This window comes from Cucurbita pepo, chromosome 6 (assembly GCF_057944985.1).
Source record: "Cucurbita pepo subsp. pepo isolate OVF chromosome 6, ASM5794498v1, whole genome shotgun sequence".
NCBI lineage: Eukaryota > Viridiplantae > Streptophyta > Magnoliopsida > Cucurbitales > Cucurbitaceae > Cucurbita > Cucurbita pepo.
The window spans coordinates 212,603-236,468 of record NC_141803.1 but is presented as its reverse complement, the minus strand read 5'-3'; the positions used below and the strand labels follow the sequence as shown (position 1 = coordinate 236,468).

The window sequence follows — 23,866 nt, the reverse complement described above, 5'->3', positions numbered from 1 at the left end:
AGTTGGGAGAGTTTTGCAATATCTACTGCCATGGATGAATCAAAATCTGACCACCAAAAGACCATCTTCCACTCCACAAACAATCCTGCACGGCTACTTTGGATTTGCAACAATATTCATTAACATCAACATAATCAATGGACGGTATCAGAATTGTCCAACACCGTCACAACTTAGTGTCGTTCGAACGCAAGGAAGCAACGCTTTATACAAATTACAAACGAAAATCACTAATGCTACCTTGTATGCCAATTTCACTTTACAAGTTAGAAGCTACTATATATTTTCTCTTCCTTTCTTTACTTGCGTCGTTTAAGCATGCATGCCAATCAGCCCTGTTCACCTTCAAAGCAAATTAAAACAAAGTTCTCATGACCGAGACGAAGTAGAGGGCCGATTGTCCTGTTGCTCGACGAACACACATCTTGAAGGTGGACCGAGCAAGCTCAACACTACCTGCAATCCATGATGGTTTCACAAATTCATGTCAAATTTGATTGGATAATTACACTGCAGAGTACTCAGAAGTTGGTATAACTACCTATGATAGTTCAACCAAGGTACAGTGAGACAAAAATATCATCAGTGATCGAAGAGGGAAAATGTCCAAAATGGGATGAACTTAATTACAAAAAATATTTTTCATGCGCAAATGTGGTCGTGTGGTATGAGAGAATGTCGATATCATCCATACAAGACTACAAGTGTATAGAGCAACATGCTATCGGGTACAAAAGAACACCTGTCCTTTTTTATGGGGCTGATTATTGTTTTTACCCTTTTTATGAGCATCCCTATTGTGAAAAAGACAAACTCAGAACTTGTACAACAGAAGCATGTCTATACGTACCGGCAAGAATACGAGACCATGCAAAAATCCAAGAAGTACTAGTGCCAAGTACATTTTGAAATAATAAACCTGCAGGACATAGAGTGAAGATATTAATGGACCTGGAATCCGTGAAACTGAAGTTTGGAGGTGTGAAATTAATACCACAAAAACTTCAGTCCTGGAGAAGCAAAGTACAAGGACCCCGACTAGCTTCGTTAGTGTGATTCCACTGCAAACATCAATGTAATTATACAAGATTAATTTTCCAAGATTTCATTTCTAAGCAGAGCTCCAGTGTATGATACGGAAAATGGTACCTAAGAACAGATGCTCCCATTGTACTAAGAGCCTCCTTCATGCGTTGGTCTTCATCTCCACTGCTAACCTGTCAAAAGTAACACACAGATGACTGCAATGATAGTAGTACAAAACTGATTACGATAGGAAGTTGAGAATTTTTTCCAAAACTATATGTTTTCCTTGGTGGCAACGGTATGATAATTATGGCTCTAAACAATATTATTAGGTTTAGCAAATGATGTTAAGCGTTGACAGTTAAGAGTACATTAATGAAAAAGGAAATCATGTAGCAAAGATCGATACTGACCGAGAAAGCATGTGTCAAATGCACACAAAATTCAACAGCAATTCCCACAGACATGACAAGATTGACAACAGAGATTGCGTTCAATTGGATATTCAAAATTGCCATCACGCCCTGCAGAGTATTATCTTGTCAGCAAAGGGTGAGACTATTTTGTTATTAAAAGGATTAAGCTAACTTCACTACTACGACATTATCGTAAGCTTTCCAGAGATAATTAGGAATATAAAGAGAATACCATGAGATCCACAACAATCATTGCCAACACCAACAAGATGATAGCCGAGGTCCATAAGCTATAACAAAGAAAACAAGCACGAGGAAGCCTAGTTAGCACATTTGAAGGAGAAGAATATCTGTCTACTTCAATGCAAGAAACACCCTCACTAACCTGCATGTGATGATCAGACACACAATAAACACCGCACCTGAAAAACAGTAAAACAAATAAAATCTAATCAATGCTTTAAGAACCACCATGACACTTTTCATACCTTTACTGGGGATGAGAATTGTTCTTACAAGGTATTCAAATGAAAACAAGAGAAAAAATAATAAGAAAAGAAGACCAACTTAATGAGGATCTTTGGACAGAGAAAGCACACTACAACAAAGAGGTCTTATCCTCGACCTACATTAGGATATAATTTCTTCTAATCTTCTTCCCATTAAAAAAAGTAGAAGCACAAAGCATTTGCTAGCATCATCGTGGTAGACAAACTTGTATTACACGAAATACACGGTAGTCTTCTACACTATTTATAAAACAATGCACATGCAAATGTCCTTAATTACTAACCAATAGCGATGGCAAGGTTGATCAGTGCTGTTCTCCATATATTGAGGTATTGCTCAAAAAACATGTAAAATACAGAATACGGAAAGACTTCTATCTGCAAATGACAAAGAGGGTCAGTTCAAGATCAAGATAATGCAACAGAAGCAAGTAGTTTGAATAAAGCATTAAAGCAAAAAAAGTCTTCAAAAGCATTTGCCACTCTCCTATTCAATCAAATGGTGAAACCAAGATACAGGTACGATCGTTGTTAGTTTAAAATAATATGATATGAAAAAAAATCAAACAAAAATTATAATTGAAAATTTTACCTTCAAAGAATCAGAAACCCTTGAACTCAATTCTTGAGCAGCCCTCATCGAATTAATATAGTCAACCTGGTAATTTTTGTTGATTACAAAAGTAAAAAACAATCTTTATTTTAATTATATTCTTTAAATACAACTATCTAAATTCAAATTATTAACGGGCCACACCACACCTGCTTATTCAGGGGAGTATGGTATGTTCTGAAAGAAGATGCTTGAATAACACCATTTTCATAGCCTGGTGAACAAAAAAGGAAAATAAGTGTTATTTAATTTAAGGCTGCAAGAAATCTTCCACTCTCATTTAACATATATTATCAAATAATGCAAGAGAAGAAATCCAATCCAGCAAACCTTTCAGTTCAACACTACTAGTGTATGCCCCATGACCTCCTTTAGCACAATCAGCAGAAGGTAGAGCACTGAGGAACCATGGCAATTTCTCCTTAAATTGTGTAGTGGATGGCCTACCACCATGCAGATCCGAGTGAAGAAAGCACTGCATAACTCCTAAGCATTAATGTTCACAAATTCTAAGACGAAAATTAGGACTCATGACTCAGGATTGGCTCCTAATTTTGCAAAATACTGAAAAGCAACCAGGCAACAGTTTTACCGTTGTACAATCTTTGCATACTCCATTCAGACCACAAGAACCACCATTAGAAGCACAGCAAGGGGCCTGAAAAGGACTAAATTCAGTAAATTTAAGGAGATAACATGCACACAATATACAAAAAATTCTCAAATATTTCTAAAAATAATAAACCAATTGTTGTCACTGATATATCTTATAATTGGTAAAACATAATACACCAACATAGTTACGAGTAAAACAAACTTTAAAGGATATTGCATTAGAAGGAAGAGAAATGAAGATAAAATCAAATATAGAAAAGCAAACCAACTGTGGAATGAACAATAGTCTGTCCATGATAATGGTATTACAGCTATGATGTTATTTCACAAGAAAAATTGATGACCTGATCATCAGGGGGGCAATAGCTCCCATTCGTGAACTTCCGACAACATCCAAATGCTTCTGGAGATATCCACACAAGATAATCATCAAGCCATGAAGCAGCTGGTTTAGCAATGTAACTTGACTCTGGTATTAGTGAAGCTTTTGCAATCTGCAGGAAAGAGGAAAAATAAATCCTTGCTTTGGAAAAAAAAAAGTGGAATAAGCCATTATAAAGCAGCAATAATGTTATTCTCCTACACATGTTGGAAAAGACTTGGAGCGCATCAAGAATATTGGAAAAGACATACATATTCCTGTGAAAAATATTGGAAGATAGATGTACCTCATTTAAAAGAGAGTTTGAGTCACATTGACTGATGGAGCATAATTGGTTTGTCTGTCTTGAGTCTGAGCTGAGCATTGTAACAGGATGTCAGGATACCAAAAAAAAAAAAAAAAAAAAAAAAACAATTCATCCTTGCTATTCCCATTAATAATAGTATACAACAATAATAGTTGGCACCGACCAACTCCAAATGCTATAAACTAACTACAAGAGAGTGCAGAACCTACACTATAAAAAAAACATCGAGAGACATAAATCCATCAAACATGAATGTGTACGAGAATAATACTTGGTCCCGATCAATTCTAAATGCTATAAACTAAACACAAGATAGAGTGCGTAATTCTTGTACAGTTTTACCTATAATTGTAGTTCTTTACAACGAAGTATACTGGTGCACCTATTCTGAGATGTTCAGAAATGTTATTGAAGTACCCCTGTAGAAGAAGTAGAAAACAGCTTTAACAGGCAAGGCAAGGCAAAAAAAAAAAAAAAAAAAAAAAAAAAAAAAAAAAATAGACAAAGGAATCTCTTGAAAATGTAAAATGAGACAAATAAAAATAAAAACCTGGAGATAAGAATCTTTGGGGAGGACAATCTTTTGTTCCAAACCAGCTTCAATTCTGGTGCATAGTGCCTGTCAAATTTAAGATAATGGAAAATTAACACCAGATATAACAAGCATGGTGAGGGAAACTAATAACCAGACAAGAGATGAAGAACTCACAATGCTTGCCAATGTGAACCCAACAAAGATGGATATGACAACTATTTTGACTCCCCAGATGCTAAGCACAGGGGCATGGATCTCCTGGATAGACAAAACATGGGGTGTGAAATAGAAAACAGCCCAATTAAGAGATGTCAAATATTATGCAGACATTGTCATATGGAAAATATAAATGCTTCAAATAAACTGAAAGTGTAAGAGGAAGACACAAGCTTCAACATCTACCTCAACTCTGATGAATTATAGCAGAACTAATGGAACATACAACCATCTATTTGGAGTATGACTGTAATGAATGAGAGCAAATACAACTGAAACCTAATATCATGTTTGCTAAAAATAAAACTCTTAATCAAGAACAAAATAAATGGCGTTGTCTTAGATTCAAGGCAGAAATCAAGCTCACGAAAAGAGAGGAAAAGAAAGGGAAAAAGACACTGAAGCCTACGTAAAATTGATAATAAGATGGACTTGTCATTCAATCCAAAAGTTCTTGGTTTGAGACTTTGAGTGTGGACCTCAGGAGTCAGATAGCTAGACGCCTACTTATTTTACCCCATCTTTAGTTTCTAGCTTAACGCCATTAATAAAAGAACCTAGTAAACAACACCAGGAGGATGACAAGAAAGACTCAAATGTTACACACCCATAAAAATTACTATCTAAATGATATAATTCCAATTTTTATTTTTTACTTTTTCGTTCAAAATATCTCACAGTTCTCTTGGACACAAGTGGAATCCCCCGATCATAAGTTTAACTGGTAGAAAAGAACAAATGTAGCATATTTGTCAAGGGTACAAATTTACGTGGTGTTAAATTATATGATATCCAAGTTAATATAACATAGCGGTGGATTGAATTTTTTTCCCTCCAAGAAGCACAAAAGTTTATATTACACTTAGAAAGTTACCTTCATGTATCGGGCTAACAAGCCAGGATTCCTCTGAGTGATACCTAAATAATATTCAACAAGGCAATGCATCAGCGCAACAAAGTGCAATGAGTTTGAACAAACACATACACACACACAATTATTTTTTAAGGAAAAAATGATTTAAAAAGTAAGTAAGATACTACCTTTATCACTTCCAGCATATCCTGAGTTCTTAATACACGGAAAACAATCAACTCTCTTATCCTCAGTTCTTAAGAAATCAAATACTATGAGAGCAACAAAAGCTGTAACTTGCAGCAGGAAGTCCAGAAGAACGGCCAATGCTGTATAAGAAAGTGAAAATGGTGATTGAAAAACTATGCCTGTCTCAGTTAAAATATACATCTCAAGCATCCTCGAGAGTTTTGCAATGGACAAACACTCAAACCTGCAAACATGGAAAAGACACGGCATGCTGGCATAGGAATGAAACTTCCAACTGCAAATGCAAGAACCTCAGATAAGCTTGCTAGTGTTATGGATGGTCCAACTTCTACGAGCGCATTGCTAATTCGTCCTTCTAAAGGCAATTCTACTGACTGCCGTTTAACAGCATGTACCAATATACACATGTTATCCACTCCAACCTAATATATGGATGAGAAATTTTTTTAGAAATGAACATAAAAAGGACTTCACAAAAGAATGCATCAACAGTTACATTTTTAAGAGCATATCCAAGAAGAATGCTAACCATCGTGATTTAAAAATATGTAGCCTACAGTGGATAAATTTGAAACAAAATTGTTATTAAGTGAAATGAAATTTTGGGTATATAGAGCTGTCACTGTAAGACATTTTCTGTTCCCAAAATCTTAAATTCTGAAATAATTGCCAATAGCACGTGAACGAGTTGACGAGTTATGCAACAATCTCATTCTTCAGGCAAACCAACGTATTCTAAGTTTCAAAGTTCGCAACAAAATTTTAGTTTATACAAATAACAACCCACTCCCTTCATCAGTACCCAAACAGAAGAACAAGAAGCAACGAAAGTGCAATCCTAGAAAACATTGTAGTTCGTATTGGCAGGTTGCCAATTGAGCATATAAAAAAGCACACAAAAAGTCATCAGAGTTTGCCCAGGATGTTAAAAGTTAACAAAGCAAGATTGAACTGATATGATCATCTGAGCATGGAGTCCAACTATGGCAAGTCCAGAACAGAAATATCAATATGAAATCATAATCAGGAAGGCAATGTTAGAAAAATTGGATGAAGACAGAACTTACTGCCAGAACAAGGAAAGGGATAACTTCCATAATGATTAGAGTAGATTTGACTCCAATTGCACTGAAAAACCCGACTGATCCAAGAACAGACAACATGACAAGAACAACTCCGGAGAGACCAAGTAACACCTGATCATAGAAAAGAATCATAAGCTATCAAGGAAGAAACTCCAACGCTTGGGAAGAAACATCAGAAAAGTAGAGAATAATCTGATCAAAGTGGAAAAGGAAATTAAAGATGAAGGGCCGAAGTAGAATTAGATTAAGTTATAAGCCTGCCCATTACGTACCTTTGATGAAACATAAAAAGTAGATAAATGTGGTCTATCGCCCAGAGTAAGAGATATGTAAGCAAACATCACAAGATAGCTTATCTGCAGTTTAATTAGGTAAACGGGTGAATTGTCAATTAAGAAGAAAAATGACACGATGTGTAGCCACTGCCACATTATCAAAAGTAAAATAATATAAAACTATAATGCAAATATCAGGAAAAAAAAACTAAAATAAATCATACGGACAGAGAATGATAATTTAACTGTACAACACAAGAGATTATCTCTAAAGAAGAACTAACCAAGATTGTGATGACATCAGCAGTACTCTCTCTTTTTAATTCTTCTTCAATGGAACTTTCCGAAGAAAAAGAAAGCGTCAAATTTTGAGATTGCACCATTGTCAATAACTCGGTCTATCACAAAAGTAAATTAATATCAAGAAACTTCATTCACTCCTAGAAGACGGACAGACACCATAACATTAAAATAAAATTATAAAACAACGAAGGAAGAAACCAATACAGAGTCTAAATAACTAGAGCCGGGGAGTTATAGAGCCTAGGATTAAGAAGAATGAGATTAGTAAGAAAAGCATGGGAATTGAGGGATGTGTGGATGTATATGAGATTGGGATTCATTAGACTGTGCATGTAAAATGGTGTTTGTTTATTATTACAAAAGTAACACTTTTTGGTTAATAAAAATATGGAAAATGGAAATTTTTTGTTTAATCTATTACTTATTATCTATGATCTTATTGTATTACTTGTTTAAATTACTTAAAGTCCAAGTAAGCTTTTAAAAATATATAATTGGTTATTTGTTAATAAATAATTTCATGACGATTGAATGAGGACGAAATTCATTCATCTCAAACACAGCTTGGGCTTAACAAGCTAAGGATTATTAAACCCACAGCCCAAAACTCAACTCCAAACACCACCTTAAGAACAACAACTAAACTTCAAAATTAGGCAATATTTCACTCATGGAAGTCACAAAAAATGAAAAGGATACATTTTCACATATTTCACAATGAAGGTAAAGTATATTAAGAGAACACAATTTAAAGAGAGGGAAAGCTAATGCACCGAAACAGAATAAGAGATAAACCTTAGCCAACTGAATGAAGGCTTTCTCCCAAGCCACAGCTCGACCAGATTCATTCCCTTCTTTATTAATAGCATTATTCACTGGATAAGTTATTAAGAACGCAGAAGCCTGTCTTGAAAAACTAATGGTAAGATAACTATGGAGATTAATTTATTAAATTAGATTATCAATTAACAAGTAGGGAAGTCTGATAAATTACTTCTGAATAATTGTTCCCAGAGTATCCCCCTAATGCGGTGCTTGGATCAAGAGGAGCTTTAAATGCACTCCTGCAACTGTCTGCAGAGGAATAATGCTGAAACAGAAACAAATACAAGAAAACAAATGATTGTCAAATGCGCCCACAGGAGAAGACAATACAAAAGATTTCTCTAATCTACTTTAAAAAGTTACAAGAACTCTAATATGGCTCATGCATTTAAATTGTTTACCATCTAACAATCAAAACCGAATCAGAAAAGGAACGACATATTATACCTCAAAACAATATTCAAGGTGTTCGACTCCTCCATAGTTATCAAAATTTTCTGGATTCATCTGGAAATACTGTCAAATAGAGTGGATACCTCAGCAATAAATGGTAAAATTATGCTCTATAAATTAAAACCACAGGAATGACAACCCGGTAAAAATTATATGCTTTTTCAATTGAAATATTTCAGTGGATGTGTATTTGTGTTTATAAGATAAGATCAAACTAGCAAACCAGAATATCCACCTGCAGGACACTCTGGGTGGCACAATCACGATCCAATGGCTTCAAGCAAATGTCATTTAGAGATACACTTGAACCAGAATAATTAGCTCGAATACCATCTATCTGTAAAAATTGACATGTGGAGTAGAAATTTTGAGAAGGATACCATCATATGTAAATAGCACATTAAACTAAGGGAAGAAATATCCCAAGTAATAAAGACGAATCCCATAATATAGAAATCAATCATAAAGTGTTATTCTAGCAATAACATACCTTCTTTTGTATGCCAAACAGTAACTTAACATTGTTATCATTCAAAATACTTGGCGGCTTTCCGTGCTCAGTATCTGGAACTGTGGCTATTATAATCTAGAAAAGAAATATGGCATTAGAAGTTGTCTGAATACAATAGCAGACGATAATCCTTCTCCAACCCAGCTTCACAATAGGTATGATAATCCACTAGTTAAAAATGATTTTAATAGTTCGCGGAATCATTAAACAATAGTCTCTACCTGTTCAATCCTATAAAAAGGGGCTAGATGTGTGTCAAAAAATTCCTTCTCTTGGGATGCTCTGCTTCCTGGTCCTACCCATAGCTGAAACAAATACAGAAATCATCAAAAGGCCAACAACTGACATTTGGCTAGAATTATAAAATAATTAATACAAGGAAGAATTTGAGGATGGTTTTAATTTAAAAGCCTTCATGAAAACTATGATAAGAAACTTGAAGTGAAACACGATAACATGTTTTACTGTAAAAAAGGAAAACAAAACTTTCTTCACTGAATTATATAATAAAAGAATGTAGTAAATTCACTAAATGTTACCTAGATTCTGACTTGAATCAAAACCATTATAAGCAGTTAAGGGAAAGAGGTGCCCTGCGATAGCACTCATCCATAACAAGGAAGACTAACAATAAACATAAATAAAAAGTTAAAAAAAAGGAGTAAATACTAGAGATATTCTGCCACTAAACTGTCAGCCACATCATTAGTGACCCTCTGTTGCCCTCATGTAGCTAAGAAACACTGGCCACCTGATTAGTAACACGACTCTCTGATCCGCACCATTTTAAATACAACCAAGTAAATTATTGTGATCCACATATGTGCATCTTTTTGACAAAAGTTGCCACATCATTTGCTTATCAGTCACATTAATATATATGTGTGTGTGTGTGTGTGTGTGTGTGTGTGCATCAATGGATGGTTTTGAAAAGAAAGAGGAGTTATGAAAACGTTGTACTTCAACTGAATACATACACATACAAGCATGCATGCATGTGCATGGGACAAAAAAAAAAAAAGAACAAGAAAAGGAGGGATTATAAAAAAAGTAGCACTTCAATTGAATGAAACAGGACTTTTCCTTGTCATCCATTTGAAGCTCACCATATTATACCTTCTCAGGCCGTGTCTCCACCTTGAAACGAATGAGGCCTAAACACAGAAGAAGAACAATGGCGAGTGATGAAATCAACACCAATGTTGGATTTCTAGCCACCCATTTCCCATATTTCCTGAGAAGGCACATGAACAAAAATAATCATAAATGTTCCTTTTACATCTGAAATAGTAAAGCAGCATTGACGTTCAGTACCTATAAAAATTGGACATGTATCCCTGGACAACTGAAAGCTGAATCCTACTTCTGATTTGAGGAGCATCTTCAAGCATCTGAAGTATATAAACAGTGAGCAGAAAACTTCAGTCAACCAAATTGAAAAATTAATGTTAATTTCAAATTGAAATAACTGGTAGAAATCAAAGGCAAAGAATGACTGGCAGCAGCTAGTATCTTGCACGACTATGGTTACTTTTTAAAAAAGGGAGTTACTATAAAGTATTAGCAAAGAAATTTCTTGAAGTTGACCAAGGAATCTGTGTAACGCGCAACATCAACAATTAATAAGTATCAACTAAAGAGCATATACAGAGTTGTTTGAGAGGAGACTCGTGAACCACAATAAACATCACCCTATTAGCGACATAGTACCAACATGAAGAGCATGAGGTTTAATGGAAAGTTAATCTAAGACAGTCCATTAAGTTAAATGAAGATAGCATAAAAGAAATGTCAGAACAAACGAACCTGCATTGGCAAACTTTCATCCTTTTGCCTAGTAGCAGAATGGAGACTGCTACCATCCATAATATTCGGCATTGTTTTAGTTCCCGAAGAAGGGCTCTTTTGAGATTTGCGATAAAACAAGCTCCATCCAAGAAAAGCAGAGGCAATTATAATGTATAGGATACACAGAGCGAAGTCGACACATTTGACCTATAGCGATTAGAAAAATAAATCTTTAAATACAATATGCAAAACTAGCACACACAAGAACAAGACAGCCAGTTTATGCGGTATTTTCTCACCTTGAGAGACCCAATTCTCACTGAACAAGAATTTTTTCTATGGAAAACGGGGGTTGAAGTACTACTGCAGACGGGAGCTGAAGGGCAATCACCACAGGAACATCCTAGTGAAGTATCTCCACAAGAATAAGCCGATACATTCATATGCTTCATTCCAGATGACTCAGACATGGTAGAGGGAAATCCAATAGCATATGGTGAACCAGGCATGCTAGGACTAGCTCGTTTACCGATAAAAGCAAACCACTCTGCCCACAATCATACCAATGTCAAATTTTAGAAGAGAGCACACAATAAAACAATCTTTCATATATATATATCAAAGATATGATCCGTTCACACTACAAATAGTGGGGGAAAAGGGAAAAGAAAAAAAAGTAAAATAAAAAAAGCTACTGGCTAAGGTAGAGAAAATAACCCGCTCTCAATTTTTTTTCACACTTGGGAGTACCTCTACTTCTTCCCCATCAATAATTTTCTTCCATTCCCTTACTCCACAGAAAAATATTACAAAAATACTTTCTAATTTGGGTACATAAAAAATGTGATGATCTCGAGCTTGTCCAGCAATCAAATAGTGTATGAGAGTGCACATACATGCATGAGAGGAAGAGAGAATGTTAACCTTTAAAATTTTGAGCACCAGCACCAATAAATTGCATGGCTCGTGTGTTCATCGTACCAAATTTTACATCTTTGCAGGACTCAAATAGCCCTTCACCAAAAGCATCAGCTACATAATAATCAATGGCATCAACTGTAAGGCTGCTATTAACCTAAGCATAGAGACAAGTCATTAAAATTCAATGTGGCCTTCCAACTGCTCGATATATGAAGAAGTCTAACATTCAGCTAAAATAAGAAGAGATCATCATAAAGAGGTCAGCATTGGGAAAGAGCATGCAGAGAAAATGCATAGAAATTCTAGGCAAATGCAACCAATATGCATGGTGATTATTGACAGGGACTGGGAAGAAAGGGAAAAAGACTGGAATTTGCTTGCATATAAGCTCAAATCTCTGGTACGAAAATCATCCGCAAAATTGCAGAAAACTAGACCGAAATATTGAATTAACAGTTTAGACTATGATTCTGTGAAAAAGAAAAAATGTCATTAATCATTGTTTTTATTGAAAAGAAGTGAACTACATTATAACCTCGCTCTTATATATCCTAATCTTTTCCAAACATCTATGTGCAATTACTTGGTAAGTGATTGCTTTTATGACGTTCTACTCGTTAAGAATAAAAGAAAGATTTCATGGGAAGAGCAACTAATATCTGCCTCTCTAGCAGGTTCATCTTTGCTTAGAAGTTATGGCAAACAAAGAATATAAACACGTGCTACTTACTAAGTGAATGGCATAATTATGCAAGTTTTATAAGAGAAAAGTGTTCTAACCTTTAAAACAGAAGTCACATTGATGAATAAGCTCTGATTTGGAGAACAGGTAAGCTCACAGAATAGGTTCAAAAAGTTTCTTAAGCATGCTGGACAACCAACAAGAAACGGAATAGCCTGCATGAAATACACAAGTCATATTATGGGCCAAGAATTTGAAGTACTTTCATTATTTTTAGAAGAAAAGTGCATATAAAAATTCTCATGATGCATTATTCGACCTGCTATCAGAGCGCATTGAGTATCTCTGCAACTATGAACGGCAGTATTAATAATACAAGCCACTCAGAGATCTTACCTGCATAACCTGTGATCGTAGGGTGTCAAATTGTTCTTCTGTGCAACAAACATTGCCAGTAATAGTTGGACATAGACTTTGAATCTTTGATGAAAGAAGATTATCTGGCTGGGAACACAATAATTTGTGATCATAAAGAAAAACTGAGCGAGCAAAACAAACATTAAGATTTTGATGGATACAGAAAGGCAAACCAGCTAAACCTGCATATGTTATTTTATTTTATTTTAAAATCGCCACCACGACTAAAATATGGATAGTGCGACAACAGGAAATCAAAAGTGTTACCTGCACAGATGGGGTACCAGTCGGACAGTTCAACACCTTACCATCAGGTCGTTTTCCACAGATACCATACATTGTGCAATATCCTTCAGAATGTTTTTCCCTTCAATGGCGGAGAAAGTAAAACTTATTAGAAGATTCAAGCGAAAAATATTTGCAGCAATAAATGCTTCAACCAGATAGGGAATGAGATGTGTAGGTAAATAAATAACTATTCTAATGAAACGCAGAAGGGTCGACCAAAATGGAATGCATACCCTGATGTGCCATTCGTAGATAACAGCAACCGTATGTTAGACCTCTCTGCATACGCTAGGACAAAATATAGAACCTGCACATATCTCGACTTTTAGTAGGAAATCAGGGTCGGCGATCGTTTCTATGAATCTCACAATGAACTGAAGTTCAAAAACAAATGGCGAAAACCATAAGAAAAGCATTAGTTAATGGTAGGTAAAACGCTAGACAACTTTCGCTCTGATTGGAATTAACACAAGTTCATAAGAGTTAAAGACTCCACGTCTGGGAATTAATTTTTAAGCCACTCAAGATGCCCACTAATCATTCGCTTAAATGGATCCTGGAAACTAGTTCCCAGTTTGGATAAGAGACCATTTTCAGATGCGTGAAGCAAACTCACAGTCCCATAAAGCAGAGCGGGAGTTTTTACCCTGAAGCACATCCCCATTATTCCAAGTTCATAAGAAGAAAAGACACCAAGTCTGGGAATTAATTTTTAAGCCACACAAGATGCCCACTAATCATTCGTTTTAAACATTTTCAGATGCGTGAAGCAACCTCACAGCTCCATAAAGCAGAGCCGGACCTTTTACCCTGTTGCTGAAAGTATTCGATATATAATTCATTGCCAAGCTCCTCCAACCTTCTCGTATTCTTCTTCCGAATACGGAAGCTAAAACAAAACAGTTAAACAGGAAAAGAAACGAGCGAGAGGAACAGTACTAGACAGCACACTTTTGACGATTCATAAATTCCATTTGGCAGCATTCGTTCATCAACCAATCACATAAACACGGCATGATAGAGACAAAAATAAACAGAAGAATTCACCAAATCCTAACGTCTGGAAAGCGCGGCCAAAGCAAGTAATAAAGAACATACAAACGGATGAAGACAGAAGCGATTCAAGAACAAAAAACGTTACAGCTACAGAATTCTTGCCTGGAGGAGATAAATTGACGCGATAAACCCCAAACGGAGCCTCATTGTGGCGCAGATAAGTAGAAGATGAGTTGGGTGCCAAGCACAACAAAACCGCCAAGAAAGGAAAGCGGGAGTGAAAAGGGAGCCACAGAAGTTGAAGTAGAGTCAAGAGAGGGTTATTTATAGTTATTGAGGACAGAGTAGGAAAGCCGGATTGTTGGCGCTGGCAGCAGCTTCGCGGTTTACGAGAGAGGGGCAAATAGAATCCGGTTAGGAAGTGAAAGATTGTGGTTATTTACGTGAATACCACAACTGCTTTCGGTTTGATTGTCAAGCGGGCCCGCATGACAATGATTTTTGAGTATAATATAATTTGGAGGCAGCCCGAGGGTTTTTCAGTAAATGCAATTTATTAACTTTTAAAGTTATTTATTTTTAAAATTAAAATGTATTAGTAAAGAGTTAATATAAATTTCGGCAAAATTTTGGTAGTGTAGTGTGAAAACAAGAAAAAGTGGGGGATGAAAATGTAGGCAAATTCCAACTACCGCACATTTAAAGCCAACACATTCTGAAAGTCGATGTCAGTGGAATAATAATTAAGCTTCAAACAAAGCCCACTGAGCGGTGTTGTTATATTTTTGTCAAAGATGGTTTCAAATAATGCCCAGAAAACAGGGAAGTCCCAGTTTAGACAGGTTCTTGTAAATGATTGTGAAGTGAAAATGAGGAGTAGAAGCAAAAGGGATGGTTGATTGAAGAGTAGAGAGTAGAGAGATTTGTGGGTAGGAGGAGAAGGAGGAGGTGGGAGCAATGATGATGATAACGAGGAAATTAAAGTGAAATATCTATCTCTCTTTGGGGCCTTTTCACAAACAGATGGTGACCCATTCATCTTCATCATTGCTACTCATTTGACGCCATCATCGCCATCGGCGCCACGCCTCGATCATGCACAAACCGAATATTAAACTAAAAACTTGCCATCTCGCTCACATGCCGCCTGACCCCTACCCATTATGTAGGGACTCACTTCACTCTTTGCACCTACTTCTAACAATTCAAGCTCCAAATTCTGGTCAACTCTTGGGTCTACACTGTTAGAACTGTTCGAACAGGCAATCCCAATCCCAATCCCACGTGCCGATGTTTAAAGCGTGTGATCACGGGCAATGGCATTGCCAGCCGGGATTATGTACTACCCTTTTTAGTTTATTCTCTCTGGCCGCGAGGCTCCGATCTGAGATTAATACCCATTTAAGAATTGGGTTTAAAAAGTTGGGGGCAAAAATTTTCACGAAAGCTTGAAACTTGAGTATTTGGGGAAGGGAATAAAGTGGCATAGGAGTGCCTAGTAGAAAAGAAACACCCTTTTCTTTTTTTTTCTTTTTTTTTTTTTTTTAAGCATATATATTAAGGATGTTTATTGAAGCCTAAAAGGTAGCCAAAAAGGAATTTTTGTGCTGGCATGTGCATAAGTGAAATGACCAAAATGCCCAAAATAGAGGATATAAATCAACACCAACAATCTTGCTGACCGTTATTTCATACCCCAAAAATTGCACTCGAGTAGCTTGAATTTTTAACTTTATAGCCGCCTAATATTTAAAATTTCACATCACACCACTTTTTAATATATATGTATATAAAGAATTATTTTCAAAAACACATGGATTAGAGATTTACACATATTTAACTTTCTCTAAAACAAAATATACAAACAATTTATATATATTTAATTTTCAAACGTGGGTTTTAAAATAAATAAATCAACTATTTTGAGTATTAATGATTTAGGTGAGACTATCGAGGACAGGTGAATGGGTAGAAACGTGTTACACAAAAACTATTTGGGGGTCAACAAAGAATTAAAGAGGTGGTCCCTGAAAAAGTTGTTTCTTCCATCTCTTACTATTCTTGTTTATCAAAAAAACTTAATGTTCTTAGTGTGTTTCCATTTATTAAATGCATCTAAATGATAAAGATAACATATTATCTACTTTGAATATAGATTTTCATAACTTTATCATTGGGTTTCTCCGAAAGGCATCATACTAATCAATTTTTGATACCCAATTGAATTAAAACAAGTCATTGATAATTGACATGCCTAAAAAGCTAGAACAAGGCATGTCCACCCAATCCACAATTTATCACCATCATTATTTCATTTTTTTTCTTTTTGGTTCAAATCTCTCCCTCAATGAAATTGGCAGGTGATGGCATTAAATGCGTATAAATGGATTAGACGAAGAAAAGTCAAGCATATTAATTGAATAAAATCACTATTTAAAAGCGAATCGGAGCATAATTCAGTAATAAATTAAATAGTTCGATCCTACCCCACACCTACGGTTAATCAATTAAGAGAACTAAAAACTTTGATTCGGGCCGAAATGGGCCTGTTGGTGGGCCCAATCCAATTATTTATGGAGGGTGGCTTTTGAAAAAGGTAGTGTCAAAGTCAAACCTCTAGAGTTGAGTTAGTCAAATGTCAATCACTTCCTTTCACCAAGTTTATTATCAGTTGATTACATTATATACATATATAAATTATGTGGATCATCATCATATGGGCTGGCTTCACTGCACTTGATAAGCCCATATTAAAGAAATATATATATATATATTTTTTAATGAACTGAGAATGATGGAAATCAGAAAAGATGAATCCCATGTATGAGACTAGTTGATGTAGTCCGTATTGCAGGCAAGAATCTGTATTACCTGAAATATGTGCAACGGCCATCAAAGGGGAGATATTGGCACTCAAAAATGCATGTGGATTGCTTGCATATTTGGAGTTGGCCGGGTTTTGCTAACGCCAGAAACTGCAGATGCATCTGCAACCAAATACATGAATGGAACCCAACAACTCAATTCCTATTCAGATTCAAACGAATAGAGAACAAAAAAGCTATATATGAGAAGAGTGAAAGGAAATAATGTGTTCATACCAAGTATATAACTGAACAGAGAACTGTTCTTCCTGAGTTTAAGTGGGGGTTGGAGCTTTGCTCTCCTATGCACAAGGAAACCAACATTGGGCCTAGACCCCGGAGATATCAAGGATTTTTAGTATTAAGCTCACTCGAAGGTTCGACCTTGGAACCTTAGGTCTAAGCCGATATGACCAAGAGACTCCAAGCTCTTGCCAACATGGACTCCCCCTTGGGATTTCCACATGGTATTGATGTGGACGGGCAAAGAGCTAGCTACTATTTCTTCACGTTTTCCTTTTGCCTGGAGTTTTGCTTTATATTTCTGGTTAAATACTTAAATCGATGCAAACTGTCGTTGTAACAACTCAAGCTCACAATTAGCAGACATTGTTTGCTTTGGCCTGTTACATATCGTCGTGAGCCTTACGGTTTTAAAACGCGTTTGTTAGGGAGAAGTTTACACATAGGAATGTTTTGTTCTCCTCTCCACCCGACGTGGGATCTCACAATCCACCCCGTTAGGGGCCAGCGTCCTCACTGGCACATTGTTTGGTGTCTGTCACTGATATCATTTGTAAAACCATAGTTTTAAAACCGTGAGGCTGACAGCGATACATAATGGGCCAAAATGGACAATATCTTCTAGCAGTGGGCTTAAGCTGTTACAAATGGTATCAAAACTAGACACTAGTGGTGTCCAGCGAGGATGTTGGACCCCCAAGGAGATGATTGTGAGATCCCAACCGACATTCCTTATAAGGGTGTGGAAACCTCTCCAGAGCAAATGCGTTTTAAAACCTTGAAGGAAAGTCTCCAAAAAGGAGACTATGTACTAGCTTAATGCTCGGGCTCTCTACAAGCTGTGCTAAAAGAGAAGCGGTCCGTTTCTATTTGTGTGATGAATGATTACTTCAATCGAGGAAAAACAATTTGAGATAATTGATTTGATACCTTCCACAGCCATACGAAGACTTGTACAGCAACCACCCTTACATGAATCTTGAATTCTTTCCACGTCTCGATGCTTGAACAGGGGAACGCCTGTCCTTTTGAGGAGATGGTTTGGAGGGACTAGGCACCTCGTCCCTCGGTTGTTCTGATCCGTAACTCTGAGAAGCCAAGTACTCAAGGGCAACAACAATATCACTGACAATTGGCCGGAACGTTGGCTGCTCCTGGAGACACATTGCAGCAATTGCAATTGCATGATGTACACAACGAAGATGGTAGCGACCTTCGAGCAGCGGGTCGATCAATTGAATGAACTTCCTCCGGTCTTTTAGGAAAGGGCGAGACTGAAACGAGGGACAGGGGAAAAGTCGTTGTTAGGGGCAGTTTGTATAATATGTCATCTAAAACAACAAGCAGAGCTCAGCCACAGGAAATGAGAACTTACCCAAACAACCAGATTTTGCTCTCCTGGTTTCTTGGTGGAGTCTATAGCTTTCCTACCTGTAATTATCTCCAACAGAACTACACCAAAGCAATAAATATCAGACTTAAGGGTGAGTTTGCCACTCATGGCATACTCCGGAGCACAATAACCCTGTGTTCCCATTACTCTGGTGGAAACATGAGTGTTGTCACCAACCGGTCCTAACTTCGCGAGGCCGAAATCTGAGAGCTTTGGATTGAAGTCATCATCCAGCAAAATATTTGCAGATTTCAAGTCACGGTAGATGACTGGTGGATTGGCTGTGCAATGAAGATACTCAAGCCCCTGGGCTGCACCAAGAGCAATCTTGATTCGAGTGTTCCAACTCAATGGTGGTCGTTCGGGGGACAAGCCTGAAAACAAAATACAGAACCAAGAAGAAAAGAACCAGCATTACAACCGATGTAGGTCGAAATTATCTCTAAGTTATTCTTTAGGGTAGAGATTGATAGACATACCAAAAAGATGGTTTTCCAAGCTTCCCATCGACATATACTCGTAGACCAACAGTCTTTGATCTCCATCAGTACAATAACCAATCAAGGTGACAAGATTACTATCATCTAATAAACTTAACATGAGAACTTCTACGATGAATTCCTGATATCCCTGAAGACCTTTACGGTCGAGTTGTTTAATCGCAACGAGCTGCTCGAGCAAGCAGATAACAATTGCATAAATATCAGATTGAAGTAAAAGCACATTGTGTTTTTCAGGAATGTAGGTGATAAAAAAATGAAGCAGCAAGAACAACCTGGCCTGTTCCTAATCGTCCTTTGTAAACTCTTCCAAAACCGCCTTCACCAATCAAGTTAACTTCCTTGAAGCCTCTCGTGGCCATGGCTAACTCGCGAAATGGGAAGCTTCGTGCAGCCCCACATTTCCGGTTGTTTCCATTGCTGGGTTGTGATTCCTTCCCCTTTCCAATGTCTGAGCACAAATTTAAGAACCATAAGATGAAAATCAAAAGGCCTTCAGTAAAAAGAATGAGGCAGTAGGAGTAGCGATTTACCATTTGAATAGGAGTTCCCCCTCCGACTCCCTGCGAAATTTTTGCAAGTTTACAGATCCCAAAACATCGAAGATTCTTTGAAATCTGACCTCAAAATAATGTAAGAAAGAGAGAGAGAGAGAGCGCGTAAATTGGAACAATTACCATACCGTTGTCGATTTCGACCTTGCCGGCGTCTTTACGACGGGGACGAATGCAAGAAAACCAGCTCATATCTCCAAAATAACTCAAACCAACGATATCCCCAATTCCCAATTCAAACCTATATGAGCCTCCCCCTCCGAAACAGGAAGATTCGAAGACTAACCCTAGGGTCGGGCACGAGAAGAATCGTTAGAGAGAGAGAGAGAGAGAGAGAGAGAGAGAGAGAGAGAAGGAGGAGGAGGATATTTTAGGGAAAAAATTAATAAAATAAAGAATGTAGGCTACATAATCTCAGAACCCAGCCAAAAAAAGCAAATAAATAGGGAAATTCGATAAGAAGTATTGCCACTGCCGATCCTGATCTTTCAAACAGAGATAGATCTAAAGGGCAAAAATGAGAAAGCAAATAAAAACAAAGAATGGGTTGGCCGGAGGGCGAGGGCGAGGGCCATCGCCGGCGATTGAGTTCAGATTCCGGCGAAGTAAGAGGGAAAGAAAATTCAAGTTGAAAATAGGCTTAAAGATAGCATTTTTTATTTAGGGTTTGAATCTGGGGGGATGGTGGGTCTTCATTTCTTTGCATTTATGGTTGTGGGCAATCGTCACAACTCGCTCTCTTCCCTCTGAATTCTTCATTCCCTTCGCCCGCATATAAAAGTTCCGGTCGGTGGCCGGTCGTCTAGTTCCTGCCACTGCCCTTCATCATCACTGCTATTTACGAAACTGACACTTTCCGACTGGTTCTGATCGTGGGTTATCGTGTTGACTTTAGTTTTGGATCAGGTCAACGTCTTCACTTTAACGACGGTCGTTAAATCTTACCTGACGGAGAACTGTACAAGTCTGATCCACATCACATGCAAAGCTGATTAGAAAGTCAAATAAAATAATTGATCCATTCATCGTTTAAAAGACGGTTTCAGTTGAAAAAAGGACACGAATGTTGATGAGCCAACTGGAGTGATGACATGGGTATAAGCAAAGTCGTCGTGCATATGATATTGTTTAATTAAAAAAATAAAAATAAAATAACAATCCTGTTTGGGTCTACTTCAGCATTCAATGTTTGGCTGTCTGGGGCCATGAGAAGATCAGGTCCGGCAACGACGCAGGTCCTCTTCTTGCTCGTCTTCTTCTCAGTGCTTTCAATGTTTTCTCTTATGAAAGCAAACCTAACATGGATTTTCTTTGAATTTTCTTGAAGGTATGAAGCTGGTCAAACTCCATTTGTACGAAGCTGCATGACAAGTTGTTACCATTTGTAAACTAAACCCAATAACTTTGTAAGCCCACTTTAAAATAAAAGCCCATTTCGAAAAAACCCTTGATCAAATAAAATTAGTTCCAGGAGGTAGGTGAGGAAGACAAAACCACGCTGCCTTACAAATTTTGATCAAGAACTGCATCAAATTTGACTCCGACGACGTGAACATCAACATCCCGCCGTTGCCCAGAGGTGAAACTTTTGTTGGAAATCTGTAGCTTTCTGACCATTTCAACATTTGAGATATTGACGGATTTTTCTTTTCTTGAAATCGTTTCAGATCTATCGAAGGAAGCTTCAAACCTGAGTGGATCTAATCAATCGGGAGCAGAATATTCGGTGTGATCGGATGAATTGAAGGTTCGGTTGATCTGTAACGATTCCGGTAATTGCAATTTAGTATAAACAATTTCAAATGGACGCTTACCTGTTGAGTGAGCGATTTACTTGTTCTGTTTGGGGCACTACCTTGTTCCTCTGTTTTGATTTTTGGTGGCTGCTAAGGGACCTTATTAGATTGCCCTATGTTTTCACTATTAACCACCTGGCTTAGTAGTCAATAGGGACCATGTAAATAATTAGAGGGAATGGGTTAAAGCGAAAGAGGAAAATATCTCTTACTAAAGGCGTCACTAGCTGGAGTAGTGCTAATCCCTCTCTATAGTAGACAGCTGGAGTAGCTAATCCCTCTCTATAGTAGACGACAACTATATGTAATGGGCCAAAGTGTCTAATGGGAACTTGGGCTGTTACCAATGATATCAGAGCCCTACACCGGATCTTCAAAGGGGTGGATTGTTAGATACCACCTCTGTTGGAAAGAGGAATGAAACATCGAAAAAGTTCCTCAATCACCAATGCAGATGTCTTTTAACCTTAATTTTCAGCCTAGTTCGCATACTTTGTGGTTGATTAGCCCACAGCTTTCTTGGGGCTGGAATGGTGTGTTTTGGTTGATCTTGATTGATTTTTCAGATTTGGATATTGTCTAAAATGTCTTGTTTCTTGATGTTCAGGTGTATTAAATCCTTGGGGTTGTTCTTGAAGGCGTTCTCGTGCTTGTAGTCAACTGTTCTATACTCACCCCTATATTGCCCACATAAGTTGAGTTTAATAACAACTTAAGTCATCGTTGGTTGTCCCTGCTGTACTTCATGGTTATCTATGCCCAATCCCAGCTCTCAGGGCCCCACCTCCCTGCATTATCATCCCCCCTTCCCTCTTCCCACTCTGTTAGTGAGGTTCGCCTCCCCCTAATTTCTACCACTCCAAAACACCGCCATCTTCGTGTTGTATGCTCCAGCAGTGATAAGAAGGGAGTACCCAATTCCAACTATGTTGTGCCGCTCAATAAATCATTTTCCGCAGCTAACTCATCCTGCATCACCCGACCCCTTGCCGAGATCCTCCGGGATCTAAACAAGAGAATCCCCGATAACATCGCCCAGAAAGTTCCTGAATCCGCTACTTTCATCCCTTGGTTTCATGCCAATAGAATGCTGAGTTTCTACGCCCCTGGATGGTGTGGAGAAATACGAGACGTTATATTCTCCGACAATGGAAGCGTGACTGTGGTGTATCGTGTGACTGTAAGAGGATCTGATGGAGAGGCACACCGTGAATCGACTGGAACAGTATCAGCCACCAATGGCAGTAATGAAGATCCTGTAGCTGCGGCGGAGGAAATAGCTTTTTGCAAGGCTTGTGCAAGATTTGGGCTCGGATTGTATCTGTACCATGAAGAATGAATGAATGAATGCCATGCTTATGCTTGTGCTTATGCTTGTGCTTATGCTTATGCTTATGCTTATGCTTATGCTTATGCTTATGCTTATGCTTATGCTTATGCTTATGCTTATGCTTATGCTTATGCTTCCAACATGTATTGAATTAAAGTTATTTTGTAGAAATGGGTATAATGTTGGCCCTTCAACTTTAGAAACCTCATTTCTGTGGTGAATGTTATCTGCTCCTTCGGTATACAATTGTTTACTTTTGTTGTGCACGTGCATCTCTTGTGTGCCCATATTCAAACTTTTATTCATTTTATTTTTTTTATTTTATTTTTTTTTTCCTTCGATTTTTGTCTATTTTTAAGGCCGAGATTTGTTAATACGGGCTCTACTTTGGGCTTTCTTTATTGGGCTTTGTTTTCAAGGCCGATATTTGTTAATACGGGCTTTACTTTGGGCTTTTTTATTGGGCTTTGTTTTCAAGGCCGAGATTTGTTAATCGGGCTTTACTTTGGGCCTTTTTTATTGGGCTTTGTTTTCAAGGCCGAGATTTGTTAATAAAGGCTTTACTTTGGGCTTTTTTTATTGGGCTTCGTTTTCAAGGCCGAGATTGGTTAATACGGGCTTTACTTTGGGCTTTTTTTATTGGGCTTTGTTTTCAAGGCCGATATTTGTTAATACGGGCTTTACTTTGGGCCTTTTTTATTGGGCTTTGTTTTCAAGGCCGAGATTTGTTAATACGGGCTTTACTTTGGGCCTTTTTTATTGGGCTTTGTTTTCAAGGCCGAGATTTGTTAATACGGGCTTTACTTTGGGCTTTTTTTATTGGGCTTCGTTTTCAAGGCCGAGATTGGTTAATACGGGCTTTACTTTGGGCTTTTTTTATTGGGCTTTGTTTTCAAGGCCGATATTTGTTAATACGGGCTTTACTTTGGGCTTTCTTTATTGGGCTTTGTTTTCAAGGCC

The 23,866-nt window shown here is 37.5% G+C and overlaps 3 protein-coding genes across 8 annotated transcripts; 1 reads left to right on the top strand and 2 right to left on the bottom strand.

Annotated features, from left to right (window-relative positions):
• Positions 1–72: 72 nt before the first annotated feature.
• LOC111797517 (uncharacterized) lies at positions 73–14,603 on the bottom strand. 4 transcript variants are annotated; one of them, XM_087124740.1, is made up of 39 exons: positions 14,389–14,603; positions 13,464–13,537; positions 13,210–13,309; positions 12,922–13,029; positions 12,624–12,740; positions 11,847–11,997; positions 11,222–11,469; positions 10,941–11,129; positions 10,449–10,525; positions 10,251–10,368; positions 9,356–9,439; positions 9,114–9,209; positions 8,859–8,960; positions 8,618–8,686; positions 8,340–8,435; positions 8,141–8,248; positions 7,327–7,440; positions 7,040–7,123; positions 6,750–6,878; positions 5,906–6,104; positions 5,661–5,801; positions 5,494–5,537; positions 4,578–4,661; positions 4,419–4,487; positions 4,211–4,287; positions 3,848–3,917; positions 3,524–3,673; positions 3,157–3,222; positions 2,895–3,039; positions 2,714–2,778; positions 2,544–2,609; positions 2,236–2,329; positions 1,828–1,864; positions 1,675–1,732; positions 1,440–1,550; positions 1,150–1,217; positions 995–1,061; positions 851–919; positions 73–456 (listed from the first exon to the last, which is right to left on the bottom strand). In XM_087124740.1, exons 1-39 carry the CDS (start codon positions 14,431–14,433, stop codon positions 370–372), a joined length of 3,876 nt encoding a protein of 1,291 aa, XP_086980866.1. In that variant the 5' UTR covers positions 14,434–14,603; the 3' UTR covers positions 73–369. The 4 variants fall into 4 exon arrangements, with proteins under 4 accessions (XP_086980866.1, XP_086980867.1, XP_086980868.1 ...); XM_087124741.1 differs by lacking the exon at positions 14,389–14,603 and adding an exon at positions 13,877–13,895; XM_087124742.1 differs by lacking the exon at positions 14,389–14,603 and having other exon boundaries at positions 12,922–13,025; positions 13,464–13,479.
• A 2,250-nt stretch (positions 14,604–16,853) lies between these two features.
• On the bottom strand, positions 16,854–21,429 carry LOC111797510 (putative serine/threonine-protein kinase PBL21). 2 transcript variants are annotated; one of them, XM_087124581.1, is made up of 8 exons: positions 21,288–21,429; positions 19,904–21,140; positions 19,760–19,789; positions 19,502–19,677; positions 19,206–19,395; positions 18,709–19,100; positions 18,264–18,607; positions 16,854–17,213 (listed from the first exon to the last, which is right to left on the bottom strand). In XM_087124581.1, the coding sequence occupies exons 4-7, from the start codon at positions 19,586–19,588 to the stop codon at positions 18,302–18,304; spliced, it is 975 nt and encodes a 324-aa protein (XP_086980707.1). In that variant the 5' UTR covers positions 19,589–19,677; positions 19,760–19,789; positions 19,904–21,140; positions 21,288–21,429; the 3' UTR covers positions 16,854–17,213; positions 18,264–18,301. The 2 variants fall into 2 exon arrangements, with proteins under 2 accessions (XP_086980707.1, XP_023536293.2); XM_023680525.2 differs by having other exon boundaries at positions 19,909–21,140.
• LOC111797512 (DNA repair RAD52-like protein 2, chloroplastic) lies at positions 21,299–23,172 on the top strand. Of its 2 annotated transcripts, none has more exons than XM_023680529.2 (3): positions 21,299–21,359; positions 21,448–21,527; positions 22,184–23,172. In XM_023680529.2, exon 3 carries the CDS (start codon positions 22,322–22,324, stop codon positions 22,913–22,915), a length of 594 nt encoding a protein of 197 aa, XP_023536297.1. In that variant the 5' UTR covers positions 21,299–21,359; positions 21,448–21,527; positions 22,184–22,321; the 3' UTR covers positions 22,916–23,172. The 2 variants fall into 2 exon arrangements, with proteins under 2 accessions (XP_023536297.1, XP_023536296.1); XM_023680528.2 differs by having other exon boundaries at positions 21,326–21,359; positions 21,448–21,552.
• Positions 23,173–23,866: the final 694 nt, after the last annotated feature.

Coding starts and splice junctions, on each gene's coding strand:
- LOC111797517 (XM_087124740.1), bottom strand. CDS start 14,433: ATGAGGCTCCGTTTGGGGTTTATCGCGTCAATTTATCTCCTCCAG. Junction 1,865..2,235: donor CAACCTTGCCATCGCTATTG/GTTAGTAATTAA, acceptor ACTGTTTTTCAG/GTGCGGTGTTTATTGTGTGT. Junction 457..850: donor ATGGTCTCGTATTCTTGCCG/GTACGTATAGAC, acceptor CATGGATTGCAG/GTAGTGTTGAGCTTGCTCGG.
- LOC111797510 (XM_023680525.2), bottom strand. CDS start 19,972: ATGAGCTGGTTTTCTTGCATTCGTCCCCGTCGTAAAGACGCCGGCAAG. Junction 19,678..19,759: donor GGGGAACTCCTATTCAAATG/GTAAATCGCTAC, acceptor ATTTGTGCTCAG/ACATTGGAAAGGGGAAGGAA. Junction 19,396..19,501: donor GACGATTAGGAACAGGCCAG/GTTGTTCTTGCT, acceptor TTGCTCGAGCAG/CTCGTTGCGATTAAACAACT.
- LOC111797512 (XM_023680529.2), top strand. CDS start 22,322: ATGGTTATCTATGCCCAATCCCAGCTCTCAGGGCCCCACCTCCCTGCA.